This window comes from Nerophis lumbriciformis, linkage group LG16 (genome assembly GCF_033978685.3).
Source record: "Nerophis lumbriciformis linkage group LG16, RoL_Nlum_v2.1, whole genome shotgun sequence".
In the NCBI taxonomy this organism is placed as follows: Eukaryota; Metazoa; Chordata; class Actinopteri; order Syngnathiformes; family Syngnathidae; genus Nerophis; species Nerophis lumbriciformis.
The window spans coordinates 37,089,282-37,111,555 of record NC_084563.2 but is presented as its reverse complement, the minus strand read 5'-3'; the positions used below and the strand labels follow the sequence as shown (position 1 = coordinate 37,111,555).

Here is a 22,274-nt window from a genome sequence, read left to right as displayed (position 1 = left end):
GTCTCGTTTTTATTATCGTATAACATGTTGGTCCCAGGCAATCAAAATGACACTGAGGCCATTGGAAACTTTGCACAAACAATCGCTCAAAATCCTTGACCGAATACCACAACACCACCATCACTGTTTAGTTCTCCAAAAATATAGACTATTAAATTTAGCTGGCATTCAAAGATTAACATCAATACGAATGGCCCATTGAATCCTAAATAACACTGCACCAGCGCCACTTAAGCACTTTGTCCAGTTTACATCTGCTGTGACAACTACAAACACACGAGCATCCACCAGGGGGCAGTGTAGCGTACCCAGATGTAAAACATCTTTTGCACAATCAGCCTTTTCAAGCGATAAGGAATGGAACGACCTCACAACAAACTTGAAAAGTCTAACAGATTACCCTTCATTCACAATTGAAGTTAAAAAGTGGATTTGAAGGAAACAAAGCTGCTCACACGGTCACCAAGGTGGGCACTATGATTGACACATCAACTTAATGTGTATTATATTTATCCTTGAGAGCATTTTGTTGTAAACTGTGAGGTGTGTCTGTTAAAATCATGGTTGTTTTTACAAATGATGACAGATGTGAACAAGAACATGTATTGTCTCTGTGTGATGATGTAAATGAGGTGTGGTTGTAATGTATATTAAGTATGTGTCAATGAAAGGGCATTTTATGACTTTTCTTAATTTGAATACATGCTATAGTATGATTTTATTGTTATAATTTTATTGCATGATTTTTGTATCCCTTTAATTTAGGTAGCCAGGGACTGCAGATGGAAATGAGCTATTTAGCTATTATCTGGTATTATCTGTCTTCGAGCTTAATGTTTCTGTGCATTGTCCTTTTAAAGGCCTACTGAAATGCGATTTTCTTATTTAAACGGGGATAGCAGGTCCATTCTATGTGTCATACTTGATCATTTCGCGATATTGCCATATTTTTGCTTAAAGGATTTAGTAGAGAACATCGACGATAAAGTTCGCAACTTTTGGTCGCTGATAAAAAAGCCTTGCCTGTACCGGAAGTAGCAGACGAGTAGCGTGACATCACAGGTTGTGGCGCTCCTCACATCTGCACATTGTTTACAATCATGGCCACCAGCAGCGAGAGCGATTCAGACCGATAAAGCGACAATTTCCCCATTAATTTGAGCGAGGATGAAAGATTCGTGGATGAGGAAAGTGAGAGTGAAGGACTAGAGGGCAGTGGGAGCGATTCAGATAGGGAAGATGCTGTGAGAGGCGGGTGGGACCTGATATTCAGCTGGGAATAACTAAAGCAGTAAATAAACACAAGACATATAATCTATTAGCCACAACACAACCAGGCTTATATTTAATATGCCACAAATTAATACCGCATAACAAACACCTCCCCCCTCCCCCCTCCCGTCCATATAACCCGCCAATACAACTCAAACACCTGTACAACACACTCAATCCCAGAGCCCAAAGTACCGTTCACCTCCCCAAAGTTCATACAGCACATATATTTCCCCAAAGTCCCCAAAGTTACGTACGTGACATGCACGTACGGGCAAGCGATCAAATGTTTGGAAGCCGCAGCTGCATGCGTACTCACGATACCGTGTCTGCGTATCCAACTCAAAGTCCTCCTGGTAAGAGTCTCTGTTGTCCCAGTTCTCCACAGGCCAATGGTAAAGCTTGACTGTCATCTTCCGGGAATGTATATAATGAAACACCGGCTGTGTTTGTGTTGTTGCTGCAGTCGGCCGCAATACACCGCTTCCCACCTACAGCTTTCTTCTTTGCTGTCTCCATTGTTCATTGAACAAATTGCAAAAGATTCACCAACACAGATGTCCAGAATACTGTGGAATTTTGCGATAAAAACAGACGACTTAATAGCTGGCCACCATGCTGTCCCAAAATGTCCGCTACAATCCGTGACGTCACGCGCTGACGTCATCATACCGAGACGTTTTCAGCAGGATATTTCGCGCGAAATTTAAAATTGCACTTCAGTAAGCTAACCAGGCCGTTTTGGCATGTGTTGCAATGTTAAGATTTCATTATTGATATATAAACTATCAGACTGCGTGGTCGGTAGTAGTGGGTTTCAGTAGGCCTTTAAATAAAGAGTAAACTACTACTAGTAATCCGGTGTGCCCTATGGTCCAAAAAATATAGTAAATTAATCCTGCTTTGGATGTTTATAATTTTCACCCCTTCCCTTTTTGTGCCCAAAGACATGTACTTGCAAATGCGGCAAATAAAACCAAAGTAGCAACATTTTTAGATTAGCTTTTATTGTTAAAGAACCTCACCCCATGGGGATTTACATTAATTGATTACAAAGTAGAACCTTGCCAAGTGGCAAGAGAGGAACAGCCTTCGCAAAAGTTCAGTATACATACAAAGGTCATTGACAAGTGTCATGCATATAAATATAAAACCAAATACAGACATGGAAGGAGAAAAACAGAGCTTTGTATTTTTAATGAAATTAAAACCAGTCCAGAACTTCAATGACCTTCAACAACCTAAAATGGAAAAACGAATATTCCTGTCCCAACAATGACCAATACACAGTACCACGTAAATATGCTCCAATAAGGCACCATTTCCCATTGGTGACAACTGCTGGCTGAATTTGTGACGATGCATGAGAGTGTATTGATTGTGGTGACCATGAAAGCAAATAATAGGCAATAACACTTTTTGAAAGTGCAGGCCAATCATAAGGCCAATGTGAACATAAAGAGATTGCAGGTCTTCATTCATTTTTCAGCAACACTGAGTGTGAATTTAACTTCAGATATAGCCAAAAGATACAAATTACAATACAATTTTACACATTGGTATTTTTTTCCTCCTCAACAAACAATGCATGGCAAATCAACCTTGATACAAAAATATGTGTTAATGTACAAATTGTGATTAGGCTGTACAAGAGTATAATACATTTAAAAATGTCACGCCTATGTAAAAAAAGATGCATGCAAATAGTCCTGTTTTGTGTTCTACAAGATGCCTTTGGAAAGAAACCGATTTTGACCTTCTTTTGACCACTATTTCAGACTCATGTGATGAGCTCTTGAGCTACTCCACAAGGTATTTGTATACACCTGTTTTACGGAACCCAGCAAAAAAAAAAAACACACTGATGTGACAACACAGACCAGGTTCCAGTGATTATTATGGTAAATAGTACGATGCTAGATGTTTAGATTGTCATACACATAGTGCTTGATACAACACAATGTTTGGAGGTTGATCATAACAAAATAAACCTTTCCATTAATCTCTACATGTACATGAATCTTTTAAAAACATCAAAGTGAATTCAATTAATGACAGTTTGAAGAAAAGTGTGTTTAAATAGTGTTTGTTTTTCACATTTGACTCTTTGAATATTTGTTTAGCAGCAAGCGACTGCAACCAGAGCAGTCAGACCTGATGGGACAACCTGATGGAGGTTGCCTCATTGTCACAGCATTGTTGAAAATTATATAAAAATGGCAAGTTTTGAACAGGCTCTGGGTTTTTTTTCGACTGTTTGAGGCAAAATAGTGCTTTCACATTATAGACATGCTCACCTTTCATTGGGTTGATGGTGATTGGATAACTGTCAGATTAATTTTCTGTGATGTTAATAAAGCAACAATCCAACACATCAAAAATAGAAACACGTGTGTCAATCAATATCAGAAGTGCTCTCTTTGTGGTATTGTACAATTATCTAATTGTGCTGAATTTCAATAACTCATTCAAGGAAGATGATTAATATCTGATTAATGTGACAATTTGGATTAATGCTACAAGAGCATTTCGTTAAGAGGGAGCTGAAACTACTTCATTATTTTTCAGTCCGACTGAATATGTGGTTCATTTACACCGATGACCAAAAAGTGTTTATTGTGCACTCTAGTCTAGGAACAACATTTATATGCCCAAAAGGAACATTATCTCAATTTGCGAGAGTGAAAAAATATTTTATTTCATAAATGTATCAATACTTTCCAAATGGAAAGGAATTTAAATGGATGAGCTAAGTCCTTCCATTTCAAAGCCTTGTTATAATTTAGGCTCGTCATAATTGTTCACTGTGTTTTGAATCAGTCCCATAATGTGTTATACAGGTTCATGAGCTCTTTACTGTCATACAAGATTTAAGTTGATCATTTTACTTTTTTTGTAGAAGGTAACTGATGCTAAGGTGTTCAGAGGACATGTTGATGTTGATCTGTACAGGATGTGACACACATTAACTGTTTCTGTAGAGTTACTCTCATGTCAAGACTGTAGCCCTCTGTGCATGTCTTCCTCCTGTCACGACCCATCATCTGCTCCCTTTGAAACACCTCAGCAGCTGGTGGTGTCCATGAACTGCTTAGCCTCTTCTTTGTTTTCACCCGTCTTCTTGTCTGCAGGTTCTTTCTGCTTGCGTTTGATCTTGTACAAATCCCACTTCTCAGACAACAGGCCTTTGTTAAAAATGATACTCGCCAGCCAGGAGAACAGCAGAATGGATAGCAGTGAGGTGACCATGATAGTAGTGCGGAAGGGGAAATATTGGGTGAGCGTGCCTTCAGCGTTCAGCCGGCAGCCGGGGTAGCGGATGACGGGCGGCAAGCCGATGAGGGGCTCTCCGCTTAGGATTCTCATGAGGATTCCTACTAAGAAGCCCAAACTGGCCCCGTAGCCATTGGACACGTTGAAGAAGAGAATGCAAACCAGCTGAGGGAACATGATGGTGAAGGACATGTCCACACCCACAAGCCAGAAGACCAGAACACTGCTGTCCAGGAAGGTAAGGACAGTACCAGCCAGACCTACAACCACCACTGAGATACGAATCACCCACTGCATCTCACGGTCTGATGCCTGACACAAAAGAAAGAGAGAACTTTAAAATATGGATCTTCTAGTTTTGGGATCATAACAAATACAACACAATGACCATAAGCCTTACCAGTGTACATGTCTCAATACAGGGAACAAACATTCTTTGGAGACATTATGATATTTTCTCTCCAACAATGACTCTTATCATAGGCCAGATTCAGTGTGACAATGTGGGCATGCTACAGTATGCATTATTAGTCTCTAAATACAGAATAGCTACTTTGTTGCTGTCAACTAAGACTTTGCTTATGGACTGTGGTCAGTCTTTGAACTTTAATAGTCCTGTTTATAGTATGTTATTTCCAGTGTTGGGTTAGTTACTGAAAACCAGTAACTAGTTAGAGTTAGTAGTTACTTTATTTCAAAAGTAACTCAGTTTCTAACTCAGTTACTTACACCAAAAAGTAATGTGTTACTGTGAAAAGTAACTATTTAGTTACTTATTTTTTTTTCTTTGTTTCTTTTTTTTAGGGCTCCCATTAATGCCCTTTTAGCCTTCATTTCAGTACTGTTATTGCACTGGATAATAATACAATCTGTTGATCAACTTGGCATGCATTTGCATCACTGAACTCTGCTAAGCCATGTGGTCTACATACAACACACAAAGACAGAGATATGTTTCAAAGGGCCAATTTATTTCAGGCCAGAACAAATTGACAAAACTATTTTAAATAGCTGCAACATAACATACATAAATAACAAACAGCATAATAACAACACGTCACAACATAGCTGTAAACCTGGCTTCACCCAAGGAAGGCACACATGACATACACAAAGCCTAACCAGGCATTTTTTTTCTCTCAAGGAATTCGGAAATAAAATCATGTAATCATGAGATCAACACTGTACTGAAGCCCAGAACAATCTACGCATTTCCCGAGTTTTAGTTTAGAGATAACGAAAGATTGGCCTGGCCCACTAGGGTCCCTCTTTATGTTTGTGAACTTTATAGTCTATACATTTAGAGTGATGTGATAATCAAACACTCTAGAAGTCTAGAATGAAAGAGTATATAAGAGATTTGACAGAGTGTGTGTACCTTCAGTGCTGAATGATGAGCAGAGTCAACGTTTAGAGTGTTTTCTTTAGCTCGCTTTCCATGTTTATGTACTCACTGTCCACTGTGTCCAGCTGCCTGAAATCGGGTGACTCCACTGTAGAAATAGCCTGCATGTCTTCTAGCACATACGCTGTAATGACACTATCAATTTGTCCTGGCTAGCAGTCACTCCGTTAAAATCCAGCCGCTGTTGGAGGTGGAGGTGAAGTGTGTCTCTCTTTACTAGCTTTGTCGAAGCATGTTGCTTTTGTAGCTGTTTCAGCAGATTTGAATTGCTGTTTTGGGCAGTAGATAGGATCTTTGATCCAAGACACAATTTACATTTAACTAAAATGTTCTTTTCTTTGTGCTCGACAAAAGAAAAGTAGTGAGAATATCTCCATGTTAAGAAACTTCTGGCTCTGCCATGTCTTGATAGTAAACACAGACACGCCCCCCCACCCCCCCCCCCCCCCCCTCCGCCCCCACCCACACAAAGCATGCCTCTTCTTTTCCTTGTGACACAGAAGGACGACACCGCAGCGCTCCAATAAAACACACTCAGATCTTCTGTTTCTAGCCGATACTACATAAAAAAATAACGTAAAATAACGCAGTAACACATCATGTACTAACGGTAACTGAGTTACTGAATAAAAAAAATTACGCGTTAGACTACAAGTTACCGCCGAAAATAATGGCGTTACAGTAATTACAGTAATAATAACCAGTAATAATAACCAGTGTTGGGTCTAACGCGTTACTTCCAACACTGGTTATTTCTTGTAAATGGGTAATGATATTCCAATAAATAAAAACAAGGGTTTCCTTTTTTTTTCTTTCTTTTGACTGTCTGACATAATCTCCACAGCATGTCGTAGGTCTACCCCAGGTTAATGCAAGTGAACACCTCACCAGGGAGGCATCCTGGAACCTTACTGGCTCCTCTCAATTTGAAGGAGCAGTGACTCTACTCTGAGCCCACACTAGAGAGGACACACATTTTTGACACTTGTATTCGCAGTCTTGCTCAGAACACAGGTAAGGATATAAACAAAGATGTTGAAGATGTTCTACAAGTCGGTGGTGGCGGGCGCCTTCTTGTACGCCGTGGCCTGCTGGGGCAGCGGGCTGAGAGCGAGGGACGCAAACAGACTGGACAAGTTGGTAAAGAAGGCCAGTAACGTGGTGTGAGTGGAGCTAGACTCTCTGGCGGTGGTGTCAGAGAGGAGAAGTCTAGCAAAGCTCCTATCCATTATGGACAACACCTCCCACCCACTACACTCAGACCTTGCAGAGAGAATGAGCACGTTCAGTGGAAGGCTCAGACTCCCAAAATGCAACACGGAACGACACAGGAGGTCCTTCATACCGACAGCCATCAGACTGTATAATGCATATGTTCCTTGACTGCACTTAAATGTAGAGTATATGTAGAATATATTTATATTATTTATATATTATATATATAATATATTATATATACTTTATTATTTATTATTATTACTGTCTATTGTGAGCAAACTGTGGTGCTGAATTTCCCCCAGGGATCAATAAAGTACTTTCTATTCTATTCTAAATATAGATCAATGTGTAAATCGAGAGCTTTGCCTTATGGCTCAATTCTCTCTTCAGTCCGATACAGCGACAGCATGTACCGATCTGCCTGTAGATTCCACGCTTCAATCTCACTCATGAACAGGATCCCATGATACCTGAACTCCTCCACCAAGGGCAAGACTTCACTCCCAACCTGAGTTGAGTGAGAGCCTACCTTGTGCGACTGAGAACCAGGGACTCAGATTATAATGGATTGGATTTTCATATTTCAGAGACCTACAATGCTTTCCAGTTAAACACATTATTATTTAATTCCACATTTACACACTGGTGGTGGTCAACTTCATTTGTAGCCCTGACGTGGACTGACAAAAACTTTAAATGTATACACCAGCACCATTTTGGCAAAGTGGGTATCATGTCTAAGGACACAATGGCAGTGACTGGGATTGAGGACTGAGGGTTTGAACTTTAGGGACAAATGTTAGAAAATGGATGGATGGGTTTGAACTTTGAACCAGAAACACTTCAGTTTCTGGACAACCACTCTACCACCTAAGCCTCTCAGAAGCTTACACTCAGCTATGAACTGCCCCAGTAAACGCTCAAGGTAACAGCCCGATGAGGCCATCAGGACCACATCTAATAATATCAGAGATTAGATGCCAAGGCCCCTCAGACTGGACACGTGTTCGTATTTTTCATTTTGTTTCTGCTTGAAATGTTACATTTTCTTACAGTCTGAGAGGTGAGATATTAAAGGCCCCAAACCCCCTCAATGCCTTGGCTGCACCTAGAAACTATTCCCATAAAAAATATTAACAGAACCGGTGACAAAAGACAGCTTTGGCAAAGGTCATTGTTTACCAGGAACAAGCTGAACTGACTGCTTCAGTTATACAAGGACTGAATGGCACAACGTAGCGTGCTAAGAATCCTGTACTCAAGAAACCCCACCCACAGGACACCGCAAGGGACAAGGTCGAATGCCTTTTCCAGATACAGAATGTTAAAATACATAATTTGTCTTTCCGACACATCTTTATCTCTCAAATTTAGCGTAAATAAATCCTGTCAATAGACTAAATAATTCTGTCGGGGAAATGTCAGCATTTAATGTTATCTGCTAACATAACTAAACAATAGCAAGAATATGTTGTCGACAGTGTTGTGTTGTCCTTCTTGACTTGTTCATTACAAAATATAGCAAAACAATAACTAAATTTTTTAATAATGTTTTATAACATCATGTTTTTAATGCCAACAGAACTGTCTTTCAGAACTTGTATTTGCTCTTAAAACACTCCTCTGCAATTGGTGACAAACCTTGAATGATGCATGCAGTTCAAAATGAGGTGACTAAATTATCTATTGTTTCTCCACATAACAACAATATAACATTTTTAAACACGATTGCATTGACCTGCCAATCCTGAACAACTTAAACAAACTTAAACAACAATATATTTCTATAGCCCTAGAGTCACTCTATTTAGGAAATGTATTGTTGACATTCTCACCTGCTTTCGGAGGATGTTCTTGTAGATGTTGGAGGAGAACAATGAGGCAGAAGACAGCAGGGCCGAGTCCATGGAGGACATGACAGCAGCAGCTACAGCTCCAATGCCAATGATGGACACGTAGGTAGGTGTGAGGGACTGTAGGGCGATGGGGAGGATGGAACCTGCCTCTCCACGGTCATATGGAGTTGGTAGTCCATAAATGGTTGAGTTCCAGTCTACGGAATTATTAAATAACTATCAGTGATCACAAACAAGGAAGTCACAAGATAAAAATCTGCCAAAACTGAAGTTAAAACAGTTAAATATGTACCAGTAGACGCAGCAACAGCTCCGATGAGTATAGAGGGGATACCAAGCACCAGGCAAAAGGCTGACGAGGCAAAGCAGGTCACTTGAGCTTGGGTGTAAGATGAGGCGGACAGGATCCTTTGGTAGAACGCTTGGTAGGCCAATCCACCCAGAGCCTGGTAGAAACATGGTTACCATTAAGATGACAGAAAACACAATGAGGGTCATTCCTGACATGCTATGCTAATAAGCCATCAATATTCTTTGCGTAAATAACAAATATGTCAGTTTCATTTGAAGCTCCCATGAGGAAAAGGGTAATAAAAACCTAGCCCAAGTTGTCCCATTTGCAAATTTTACTGTTCATTATGTGTATTTATAAACAATTTGAACTCACCAGCACCATGAAGTCGTCAAACCACTTGCCAGCTTCATTAAGCTCCACCTTGCCAATCCATGGAGCCTGGAAGCTCTGATTATAGGCCGTCACTGAGATGTCCATGGAGTGAGGGTTGGTCAACAGAAAAGGAACACACACCCACTGTATACACAAACACACACACAAAAATAGCTTATCTAATTATGTATTCAGTGGAAGAGAACGTTTGCTCTCTGACACTGAACAATATGGATCTAAATCTAGAGTTTGAGCTCAAGTTTCTTTAATTCAGACTGTTGTCGCAGAAAGTTGAGGCTTGAATTGCATTTACTAGATGAAAACTATGATGTAATCATGAGGTTGAATAAAGGACTTTCCCGAACTTTGAAACTCAATTCAGAATAATACAGTACATTATCAGAAAATATACATGTTTGATACAACAACAACTTTGCCAAGTGCATCTGCTCATAATTATGAGCTTCCAGGTCAGAAACTAAAAATAAACATAATTTGTGGCGAGGTGGGCCAATCAGCTCCAGTTACGAGGACGAAGACCTTTTAAGCTCAAAAATTATTTAGGCAGATTACTCATGCTAGGCGTGTGCGCAGAACGGATAAGGTGTGCAGTAAATATAAACTCAGAGCTCCTGGAACAGTTGTTCCTAGATGGCTGCATTGTTAGTGGTTAGCTCAAGCACCACGGCAGGCTTACAGTACTACATATGCATATACATACTACTATGTTGATCTAAGAATGGGTAATCCCCCCCATACAAAAATGCATTTGAATGCAGACATTCTGTTGAAATAGTTAATACCATACCACATGGCTACTCGGGAAAGTGTACATCGAGATGACATCCTAGATATGTGATGAATGAATATTCTACTATTCTACTGACCCGCCTCCTTGACTCTAGCATCTAGTGCCATGGCAAAGTATTGCAAATACGCTTTTAAGCATACAGACGTCGATGGAGTCTCGCCGTCATCAGCACTCACCGTTTGACAGCAGTGACGTAAGGCGGATGTGACAAATATTTGTTTACTTTCAAGATGTTGTCACACGCAATGTTCGGCTTGTACTCTTTTTATTTGTTTTGCCTGTCTTTATTAATAAGATCATTTAGAAGACAATATTTTTGGCGAAATACGAAAGTGCATATGTAAAATATGTTTCATTGTGTACTTGTGTTTAAAGCCAATATTTACATACAGTGGCAAAGTCGCATAAGTCTAAACTAAACCACCAGTGTCATTACTATGAAAATCAATAATTATACTTATTACTTATATTCGTACACGTTTCTGGTCTGCCATCTTTCTCCTCACACTCGACAGTGTAGGGAGGTATGTGAAGCGAAGTGAGCTCACCTCACTTCACTTTGAGGGAGGTATTTTGCCCTTCCACCCTACCTGATGGATAATTCGAACGACTCTTGATTGACGTGAACGTGCAAAACGAAGGTGGAGGGCAAAAAAAAAAAGGATGCAGGAGGGATATTCAAATCAAGCCTAAGTGAATGTCTTCAATCAAAGTCATTGACCATAACTGCAGCATCATTGTTTGTCTGACAATTATTATGCCTTAAATCTCACTCGCACTAGACCGGTTTTACAATCCTGGGATTAAATGAAGCCATGGAAGTTTAATATTCTTGGGCACTGCCATAACTGTACTTTTTAAAACACTTAGTGTGCACCTTGTCTGACAAAAATGAGAAGACATAACATGAGGGATCAGCGTTACCAATTTTGGGACAGTGTCGTTTTATTTACATACTTGCCAACCTTGAGACCTCCGATTTCGGGAGGTGGGGGGTGGGGGGCGGGGGGCGTGATTGGGGCGTGGTTAAGATATATATAAGAAATACTTGACTTTCAATGAATTCTAGCTATATATATATATATATATATATATATATATATATATATATATATATATATATATATATATATATATATATATATATATATATATATATATATATGTAGCAGGTATATAATATATATGTTATGCATTCCACCAAAATTCCCTCACGTTTTATTTGATTGCTCTATTGTATTCATTGTCACTTTTATTTTGTAATTTTTTCAGCAAATAGTTCGTTTTGGGAGCATATGTCATTTTATTTTGAAGTCCTACCTTCTTCCGGTAGTGACGTTGTCGTCCTCACTTGCTGTTGAGACATGCTGTGAGGAGGTGAGTGTTTTTCTCTGCTCTCGTGTTTTAAAGAGAATGTAACTGTGAAACGAGGTTATAAGTTACTCTTGTGCTGCTAATGTTGCTAACATGTTCATGAACACTTGTTTTGCTCAGAGTTTGAGTGCTTTAGCAAACGTTTTGCCAGTGTACTGTTTGGTAGCACTTTTCACTCACACACAGTGGCTGCGGCACTTCATTGAAGTTTTCCCTCCATTTTAGACTGGTGTGCTGCAGAGTCGTGTGTTAATGCTGCTGCATTATTTCCTGTGTATTTCATACAGGTATGTTTCTGTTGCTCCCAAAACTTTATTCTATTCTTCTGTACTGTTTTGATTCATTGTTTATTTTGCTATTGTATATAATATTTGACGGTGGTATAATAATTTTCAGTGTATTTGTAATTGTGATGTATAGATTTTGTGACATTTGTGAATGTTTTATATAGCATTTCTGGTCATTTAAACTCACTTGCTGTTGAGACATGCTGTGAGGAGACTGGTGTGCTGCAGAGTCGTGTGTTAATGCTGCTGCATTATTTCCTGTGTATTTCATACAGCAATAAATACGCCACCTGTTTCGGCTAAAGGCAACCACCGAGTCCCCTTGTCTTCCAAGCAACACCAGCAATACACAACGCAGACTCGAACCGGCTACATTGGTGCCGTGACCCGGATGACATCGTGGATCAACACCAGTTTGGTCACCGGAGGTTGTTGAACGTCAGAACAACAACAAATGAAGGTTTCTTTAAGGGGGTTACATTGAAGTGACTTTGTCCCAGTAAAAAGGGGGATTTGGTATTTTTTTTCTTCATTTACCTAAAATGGAAAGTTAAAAAGGCATTTAAAAAAAAAAAAAAAGTAAAGTGTCAAGTGAAAGATGAGAAAAAAAGCACTTTCCATTTGTTAATGTAAATCAATAGTAATATATTTTTAAAATTTTTGTTGACATCAACCAAACTATTTTGAAAGATGGAATCCAATGTTGTAAATGGGACAGCTGTTCGAACTGTTGATTCTGGTTTTGGTAGGGGGGCACAGCTGTTTAACACTCCAATTTCTGGTTTTGGGAGGGGGGCACATATGTTTAACTCTCCCGTTGCTGGTTTTGGGAGGGGGGCGCAGCTGTCTAATTCTCCAGTCACAAGTCCAGGTGTTGTGGGATCACCAGCGCTCAGCTCCACCCATTCAGTTAATGTCCCAGGCAATGTAGCTTCCCCAGCTTTCACTCCCACCTGTCTACCTGTTCACACACCCCGTACCCACAGACCGACTTTTTGTCTTTCAACCATCCCAGACAGGAGTGACCCAGCTTTGAGTGACCTCATCACACACATCGCCCAGCAAGTAGGACAGTCTATATCAGCTCAGTTAAAGGGAGAGAGTCAGACAATTGAAGGCGATCAAGCACGAGTTCAGAACTCAGGTGCAGGCCAGTCAATAGTTGACTCCACGCTTAACCTGACTGGTGTGAAATTAGTCATGCAGTCCGATGTGAGGGAGCCTCCTGTGTACAGAGGGGATGGGTCCGACCAGCTCTCAGTACATGAATGGGAAGAGCTCATGGACACATACTTGAGAAAAAGGAACATACGTCTAGAAGAGCAGCATCAGGAGATGTTGTCTAGATTAATGGGGAAAGCTAAAGACATTGTAAAGATAACACTCCGTAGCAATCCATCACTGAGGCCTCATGAGAACCCAAAAGTTATTACTGACTTACTGAAACAGCATTTTAGTGGTGTGTCATGTTCCAGTATGCCTCTTGCAGACTTTTATAGCACTGTACCTGTAACAGGAGAGAACCCAGTCGAATACTGGATCCGCCTTAACAAAGCTGTTGATGCAGCCGAGGAGGGCTTGAGCAGGCAGGGGCGGCATATTGATGATCCTGGTCGAGAGGTAACAATGATGTTTGTCAAATATTGTCCCGATCCCTCCCTTGCTGCAGTGCTGCGGTTCAAAGCACCAGAGAAATGGACTGCTGGTGAAATACAGGAGCGCGTTGACCGTTATCAGATCGACATGAGAGAACAGCTTAACACCAGAACAAACTGTCTTGCACCAGCAAGACATGTGACTGCTCATATTCAAACACCTGTGTCTGAGGGGGTGTCTACACATAGCTACCCAGAGTTGCCTCCTGTCCAGGCCGAAGTGAGTGCCAAGTTTACTCCTCAGGTTGATGATAATTGTCTAAAGACTCTGATTGGTCTGCTTGACCGCACACTCGCCCAGAACAGCCAGGCGCTGGCTCTGAAAAATCAGCTGATGTATAGACAGCGCCCGTTTGACCAGTCACAGAGAAAACCCTGCAAGGTGTGCAAGTCTGTGGAACACACCACTTTAGTGCACTGCAGGCGGGACTACCTGTGTTTGTCTTGCTTTAAGCCTGGCCATCTAAAGAGAGAATGTCCAAGCTACATTCCCGGACGGGAGGATCAAGCTGCACATCCACCTCAAGAGCAGCAGGGTTTAAACTAACTGACCCGCATTGGGAGAGGGGACGTGTGGGTGAGGACAATCAATCCCTCAAAAGTGACAGTGAATTTGAACAGTGTTATTTGAAAGTGTGCAGTGCAGCACCGGCTGATGTGAAGATAATAGCACAGAACACGCATAGAGTTGAGCCATATGATGAACTATTCTATACTCCAGTCAATGTGAATAATATGTTCCAGATGCAAGGAATGCTTGATTCAGGTTCCATGGCCTGTACTTTCAGTGAAGAAGCAGAAGAAAAGATGTTGAGTGAAAAAGTCTTGTTAGGACCTAGACTGATGACACAGGCAGTGGTTTTAATTGGGTGTGGAGGAAAACTCACTAAACCGAAGTGTATGTATGAGGTTGAACTGAAGGTATATGGGATTAGCTGTATCGTTCCAGTTCTAGTGGTGCCAGGCCAGCGAGATGATCTCATCATCGGCACAAATGTGATTAAGTTTCTCATGCACCAGTTGAAAAACAGTGATGATTACTGGCGGCTTATCTCTGTTTGCAGTCCTTTGTCATCCCCAGAGTGTGAACAGTTCTTGGACCTCATGGCAAATACATCTCGTTGGAGGGGTAAGGAGCTACCAGACAAGATTGGCACAGTCAAGCTCAAGCAGTCAGTAACTCTTTTAGCGATGCAAGAACACCTTGTCTGGGGCAAGTTGCCTAATGATACGGCCATGTCACAAGGAAGCACTGTGTTGGTTGAGCCGACCTCATCCAGGTCCATGCCACGTAACATCATGATTGGCCGTGTTGTGACACCTCTGTGGGGTGATAGGTGGGTCCCCATGAAGGTCACCAACCTGTCTGATAGACCAGTTACACTGAAGAGGAACTGTAAGCTTGCCGATGTGTCCCCTTGCTTAGCTGTGGAAGATTTTGAACTCCTCCAAGGCTCTTGTCAAATTGACAAAACTCTAACAGGCAAACACCACACACCAATTAGTCATTCAGATCTCAAACAGAGACTACGAGATGTAGGCCTTGGCAACCTTGACATAGAGCCCTGTCAGACTAGCTACGCAGGAAAGGAAAAGTTAGTGCGGTTGCTCGAGTGTTACAACGATGTCTTTTCCAAGCACGAAATGGACTGTGGTGAAGCGAAGGGCTTTGTCCACCGCATTCGACTTACCGATGACCGGCCATTCCGCCTTCCTTACCGGAGAGTACCCCCCGCTCACTACCACAAGCTACGTCAAGTCTTGACAGAAATGGAGGAGCAAGGGATCATTCGGAAGTCTGTTAGTGACTATGCCTCACCGTTAGTGATGGTATGGAAAAAGGATGGAAACTTGAGGATCTGCACCGATTTCCGCTGGTTAAATGCGAGAACACTCAAGGACGCCCATCCTCTGCCACACCAGTCAGATTGCTTGGCTTCCTTGGGAGGGAATACCTACTTCAGTACCATGGACTTAACGTCCGGCTTCTACAACATCCCCATGGCTGAAGAGGACAAAAAATACACGGCCTTTACAACACCGCTAGGCCTGCATGAGTATAACAGGATGCCGCAAGGACTGTGCAATAGTCCGGCCTCTTTCATGCGCATGATGCTGTGCATATTTGGGGATCTGAATTTCAGTAGCCTGTTATGTTATTTAGATGACTTGCTCGTATTTGCAGCGACTGAAGAGGAGGCCCTACAGAGACTGGAGGTCGTATTCCAGCGCCTGCGAGACCACAACCTGAAGTTAAGTCCCAAAAAATGTCACCTGTTGCGATCATCCGTCAAGTTTCTGGGTCACATCGTAGATGGAAGTGGAGTGGCCGTGGACCCTGCGAAGGTGGAAGTCATATCCAGTATGTCAAGGTCTGATCTCATGGAAGATGACGGATGTACACCTTCAGTGCGAAGGATCAAATCCTTTTTGGGCATGGTGTTTTTCTACCAGCATTTCATCCCCAACTGCTCTTCCATTGCCAAGCCACTCTTTGCTCTAACTGCTGGTCAAAAGAGAAGAGGAAAGAAAAAAGTAAATGGGAAGGCAGGAACATTCAGGAAACTCAAACCTGATGACTGGACTGCAGAGTGTGACATCGCCTTTGTCAGTCTTAAAAAGAGTTTGCTGGACTGTGTGGTTCTTGCACATCCTGACTTCTCACGTCCCATGATTCTGTCGACCGATGCTTCCTTGGACGGGCTTGGTGCAGTATTGTCACAAGTACCGGCTGGTGAAAATAAAGCGCGGCCCATAGCATTTGCAAGTAAGACCCTAAGCAGTTCTCAGAAAAATTATCCAGCTCATCGGCTCGAGTTTTTGGCGCTGAAGTGGAGTGTGTGTGACAAATTCAGCCATTGGCTGAAGGGTAATTCCTTCACAGTATGGACCGACAACAATCCACTCACATACATAATGACTAAGCCCAAACTCGACGCCTGCGAACAGCGATGGGTTGCAAAGCTTGCTCCATACACGTTCAGTCTGAAGCACATTGCAGGAACCAAGAACAAAGTGGCTGACGCTCTCAGCAGGGACCCGTTTGCAAAGACCATTGGGAATAGACTAGTCTCAGAGTCCTACAGCAATCTGCTTGCCGAATCTGATGGATTTGGAGAACATGGAGTTCAGGATGTCTTCCGTTTAAAAGTCCAGTGTCACCAGATGAAGAGGACAAAACGAGGTGCAACTCAATCCCGTTGTCACCCATCTCTGGATGGCGACATTGTGAAGGCTGTTCTTGATTCTCACGATCACTGGGGTGCAGCTACAGAGTCCAGAGCGACAGAATTGGTTCAGTCCATTCAGAACCTTGTTTCACCGGGACACGACCTGCTACCTGTCTTTTCCGTGGAAGAGCTCCGGAAAAGTCAAGAACTTGACCCAGGCATCTCTAGAGTCATGCCATTTCTGAATCGGCAGAGGAGGCCCTCAAGGCGAGAGAAGGACGGTCTGGACACGAGTGCCCTGGTCCTTATCAGACAGTGGGAGAGGCTTAAAGTTATTGATGGAGTGCTCTATAGAGTCACCAGAGATTCCATGAGCAAACAGAAGAGGCATCAGTTTGTGTTGCCCAATAGCCTGATAGAAAAGGCCTTGCGCGGTGTGCATGACTTGGCCGGACATCAAGGGCAGGCAAGAACAATTCACCTGGCAAGACAACGCTTCTTTTGGCCTAGAATGGAGCATCAAATTAAAGACTACATCAAGTGTTGTCAGAGGTGCATCCTGGCCAAGACACCAGATCCTTCCGCCAGAGCTCCACTTGAGAGTATCAGGACCTCGGCTCCAATGGAACTAGTGTGCTTGGATTTCTGGAGTGCAGAGGATAGCAAGCAGCGTTCAGTGGACGTTCTTGTCCTGACAGACCACTTCACAAAATTGGCCCATGCCTTTCCCTGTGCAAACCAACAGGCAAAGCAGGTTGCCAAAAAGTTATGGGATAACGTCTTCTGTGTATACGGGTTTCCAAGGCGCATCCACACAGATCAAGGTGCCAACTTTGAGAGTGAGCTTATTGCGGAGCTGCTTAAACTATCAGGAGTCTCCAAGTCGCACACTACAGCCTATCACCCCATGGGGAACGGAGGGACCGAGAGATTTAACAGGACTCTTGGGAATATGCTGCGTTCGTTGTCGCTGAAAGAGAAGGCCAAGTGGCCCCAGCAAATCCAGACCCTGACATTTGCATATAATGCAACGGTGCATGAAACAACTGGATACGCACCTTTTCATCTCATGTTTGGGCGGGTCCCGAGGCTCCCCGTTGATGTGATGTTCAAACAGGTCCTACATGACCCGGTGGTCGTTGACTATGACAGCTATGTAACATCTCTTATGTCTTACCTCCATGAAGCAGCCGGCATTGCTCAAAGGCATGCTATCAAAGAACAAGACAAGCAAGCCAGAGGTTACAATCGGAAGGTCAAGGGGACTTACCTGAATGTGGGAGATCGAGTACTCCTCGCCAACAAAGGCGAGAAGGGAAAGAAGAAACTTGCAGACAAGTGGGAACCAACAGTCTATACTGTCATGGACAGCAACCCGCAGACTCATGTCTACAAGTTGGAAGATGACAAAGGAAAAACAAAGGTGGTACATCGCAACCTTATCCTGGACATCAGCTTCCTGCCCATAGAGTCTGCTGATGGAGACATGTCAGGAACTGAGGACAGTCTTGATGATTCAGAGGATGAGTGTCAATTGGAGGATCTCATTGACTCTTTGGAGGGGGAGAGTTTGGAGGATAGGACGAGTGCATGGGTATTGAGCGGGGCTGAAGAATCCGCCAGTCACCAACCCTGTGACGGAGTGTCTATGGATGCAGCCCAGTCTGATATAGAGCAAGACTCTTCTGATACAGAGATAGACCGGTCAATGGCACCAGATACAGTATCAGTGATTGATGCAAGCAGTATCCAGTCGTTTCAACCAGTCACAGTGCCAGCAGTTGACACAGCAGACACAGTGTCGGGGGTTGCCACAGGCCATGTCCCAACTGTTATCCCTGACACAATGTTACCAGTTGGGGGACGGGGTCGAGTAAGCCAGGCATCCACACAAGAAGGCGGTGTGTTTAGAACACGTGCTGGCAGGGTTGTTAAGAGGGTCAGCCGCCTAGTAGAGACAATGGCTCAGACGCCGATTATCATGGGGGGTTTTTAAACTCATTTAGTTGGTAATCAAAGTGTCTTCTTGCCCTATTCTGTTCTGAAAGGTTGTCTTATGTTTCATTTTTTCCTGGGATATAGTGTCTATTGTATTGTTGTTTTTATTTTGTTTTGCACTTTGCCGCTGTAAGATAGTACTTAGTGTGTATCCTTGCAAGTGGGACTTAAGAGTAAAGTGGGCCGGGTAGTTTGGTGTACACGGCACCAGGCGATTCTGGGAGGGACTAGGGCTTGCGCAACCCTTTGATTTCTCTAAACCTGTTTGTCAGGTAGCTCTCAAGCTGAATGTGAAGATTAGATCTTAATGTAAACCCATGTGTATGGCCCAGTGTTACTGGTCATGTCCAGTCAGCTGCTCAGGATTTTGGTGTAATTCAGGAGGGGTGAATGTAGCAGGTATATAATATATATGTTATGCATTCCACCAAAATTCCCTCACGTTTTATTTGATTGCTCTATTGTATTCATTGTCACTTTTATTTTGTAATTTTTTCAGCAAATAGTTCGTTTTGGGAGCATATGTCATTTTATTTTGAAGTCCTACCTTCTTCCGGTAGTGACGTTGTCGTCCTCACTTGCTGTTGAGACATGCTGTGAGGAGGTGAGTGTTTTTCTCTGCTCTCGTGTTTTAAAGAGAATGTAACTGTGAAACGAGGTTATAAGTTACTCTTGTGCTGCTAATGTTGCTAACATGTTCATGAACACTTGTTTTGCTCAGAGTTTGAGTGCTTTAGCAAACGTTTTGCCAGTGTACTGTTTGGTAGCACTTTTCACTCACACACAGTGGCTGCGGCACTTCATTGAAGTTTTCCCTCCATTTTAGACTGGTGTGCTGCAGAGTCGTGTGTTAATGCTGCTGCATTATTTCCTGTGTATTTCATACAGGTATGTTTCTGTTGCTCCCAAAACTTTATTCTATTCTTCTGTACTGTTTTGATTCATTGTTTATTTTGCTATTGTATATAATATTTGACGGTGGTATAATAATTTTCAGTGTATTTGTAATTGTGATGTATAGATTTTGTGACATTTGTGAATGTTTTATATAGCATTTCTGGTCATTTAAACTCACTTGCTGTTGAGACATGCTGTGAGGAGACTGGTGTGCTGCAGAGTCGTGTGTTAATGCTGCTGCATTATTTCCTGTGTATTTCATACAGCAATAAATACGCCACCTGTTTCGGCTAAAGGCAACCACCGAGTCCCCTTGTCTTCCAAGCAACACCAGCAATACACAACGCAGACTCGAACCGGCTACATATATATAAAAGAAATACTTGAATTTCAGTGTTCATTTATTTACACATATACACACACACAACACTCATCTACTCATTGTTGAGTTAAGGGTTGAATTGTCCATCCTTGTTCTATTCTCTGTGACTATTTCAGAACACACACATTATACAAATATACATTATAAAATCAATAAGAAAACGGGAGCTCTAATTTGGGAGTCTGAATTAGGATCAGAAGTTCCTATATAAACATTGCGCACTCACGTCGCCTTTTTGTATTGATTACTGCAGCTGTGCACTGGATTCATTCACAAATACAAACTACAACTCACAAACACTTTAGAGTTAGGCTCCACCATCAGAATGTGTACTTAAACTTATAAAGATCACATGGATATTATTCAGTGAGTTGATTCACCAAAACTAACCTGTTATACAGGAGGAAAAAGCACACGGGACGTTTCATTTGTTCACAGACTGGTCGCTCTCATCAGAATGACAAGACACTTCCGGTCTGCAGGTGATAGCATTCAATTGGGAAGAAACGCCCTACTGCCCCCTACTGACCAATGTGAATACTGATAAATGTGTAATGACAGCTCCAAAAACGAATTCAAACCACAAAATAAAATAAATAAATCAACACAAAAATGTGACACATTATGGGTGGGTCACATATGCATGTACAGTAGATGGCAGTATTGTCCTGTTTAAAAGTGTCACAACATCGCTGTTTACGGCAGACAAACTGCTTTACGGTAGACGAATACTTGACTGCTGTTGTTGTGTGTTGTTACCGCGCTGGGAGGACGTTAATGAAACTGCCTAACAATAAACCCACATAAGAAACCAAGAACTCGCCCTCGATCATTAGCTGTTTATGTTGTGGGAAAGCGGACGTGTGAACAGGCTGTCAACACGTCACTCAGGTCCGCATGGAGCTGGAGGGGGCGTGGCCTCCAGCTCCGCTGAATTTCGGAAGATTTTCGGGAGAAAATTTGTCCCGGGAGGTTTTCGGGAGAGGCGCTGAATTTCGGGAGTCTCCCGGAAAATTCGGGAGGGTTGGCAAGTATGCTTTATTTAGCTAGTACAATAATATTAATAATACATTCAATTTATAAGCGCCTTTCATAAAACTCAAGGAAACTTTGTATGCTTGACTTTTGACCTGCTCAGTGGAGTGTTTGCCCTGAGACTGGAAGGTCGTGAGTTCAAACCCCTGCCGAGTCATACCAAAGACTATAAAAATTGGTCCCATTCCCTCCCTGATTGGCACTCAGCATCAAGTTTTGGAATTGGGGGTTAAATCACCAAAATGATTCCCGAATGGGGCCATCGCTGCTGCTCACTGCTCCCCTCACCTCCCAGGGGGTGAACATGGGGATGGGTCAAATGCAGAGGATAATTTCACCACACCTAGTGTGTGTGACTATCGTTGGGACTTTCACTTTAACTTTAACTTTTTAGCAACTTTAGCTTTAACTTTTTAAAATCTTCACATGCTGTTTGTACTTGGTCCAGATTTTAGACACAGCTCACTGTCAACAATCAACATATTTTGCAACATTAATGATGAATTGGCCAACTTAGGTTGTATCCACATGAATACGATCAACAAATCTCCATCCACATGAATGATTTTAGGGTTTAAAAACATGAGATAATGTAGCACATTTCTTAATCCACAGAGGTCGGTTTAACCTGTCCTCACACAAACGCGGAAGCCTTTCAAAAAAGTCTTACAAATGTTCTAACATTGGGGACGAAAACCTACATACTACTGTGGGCAAGAGGCAAAAGTAAAATATGGATTTTTAAAGGATCCTCTATTATTGTCTTCTGGGTTATCATCGGCGCACAGTTTAAAATACCATCTTAAAGCAAAACACGTACTCGAGCAACTAGCAACAAATCTTGTGACTTTTCCCGGGGATATTGGAGACTCTTTTGTGTCTTAAAGACTCTGAGGTAAAAGCAAGCAGCAGTCACCGTCCTCAGCGAGCATTGACGGTTGCTGCCGGTCAGCTGGTGCTGCCACGCCGGTAGC

At 42.3% G+C, this 22,274-nt stretch overlaps 1 protein-coding gene across 3 annotated transcripts in view; it reads right to left on the bottom strand.

The window, feature by feature from the left end:
- Window positions 1-2,121: 2,121 nt before the first annotated feature.
- The window catches only part of LOC133617228 (high affinity choline transporter 1-like), a 59,437-nt gene continuing 39,284 nt past the window's right edge, over window positions 2,122-22,274 (bottom strand). Inside the window, exons 6-9 of one of the 3 annotated variants that reach the window (XM_061977089.2) lie at window positions 9,692-9,835; window positions 9,317-9,470; window positions 9,004-9,221; window positions 2,122-4,857 (exon numbers count right to left, since the gene is read on the bottom strand). In XM_061977089.2, the coding sequence (XP_061833073.1) occupies window positions 4,336-4,857; window positions 9,004-9,221; window positions 9,317-9,470; window positions 9,692-9,835 (1,038 nt within the window). In that variant the 3' untranslated portion in view covers window positions 2,122-4,335. The remainder of the gene's footprint in view (window positions 4,858-9,003; window positions 9,222-9,316; window positions 9,471-9,691; window positions 9,836-22,274) is intronic. The other 2 variants (XM_061977087.2, XM_061977090.1) reach the window with 2 other exon arrangements.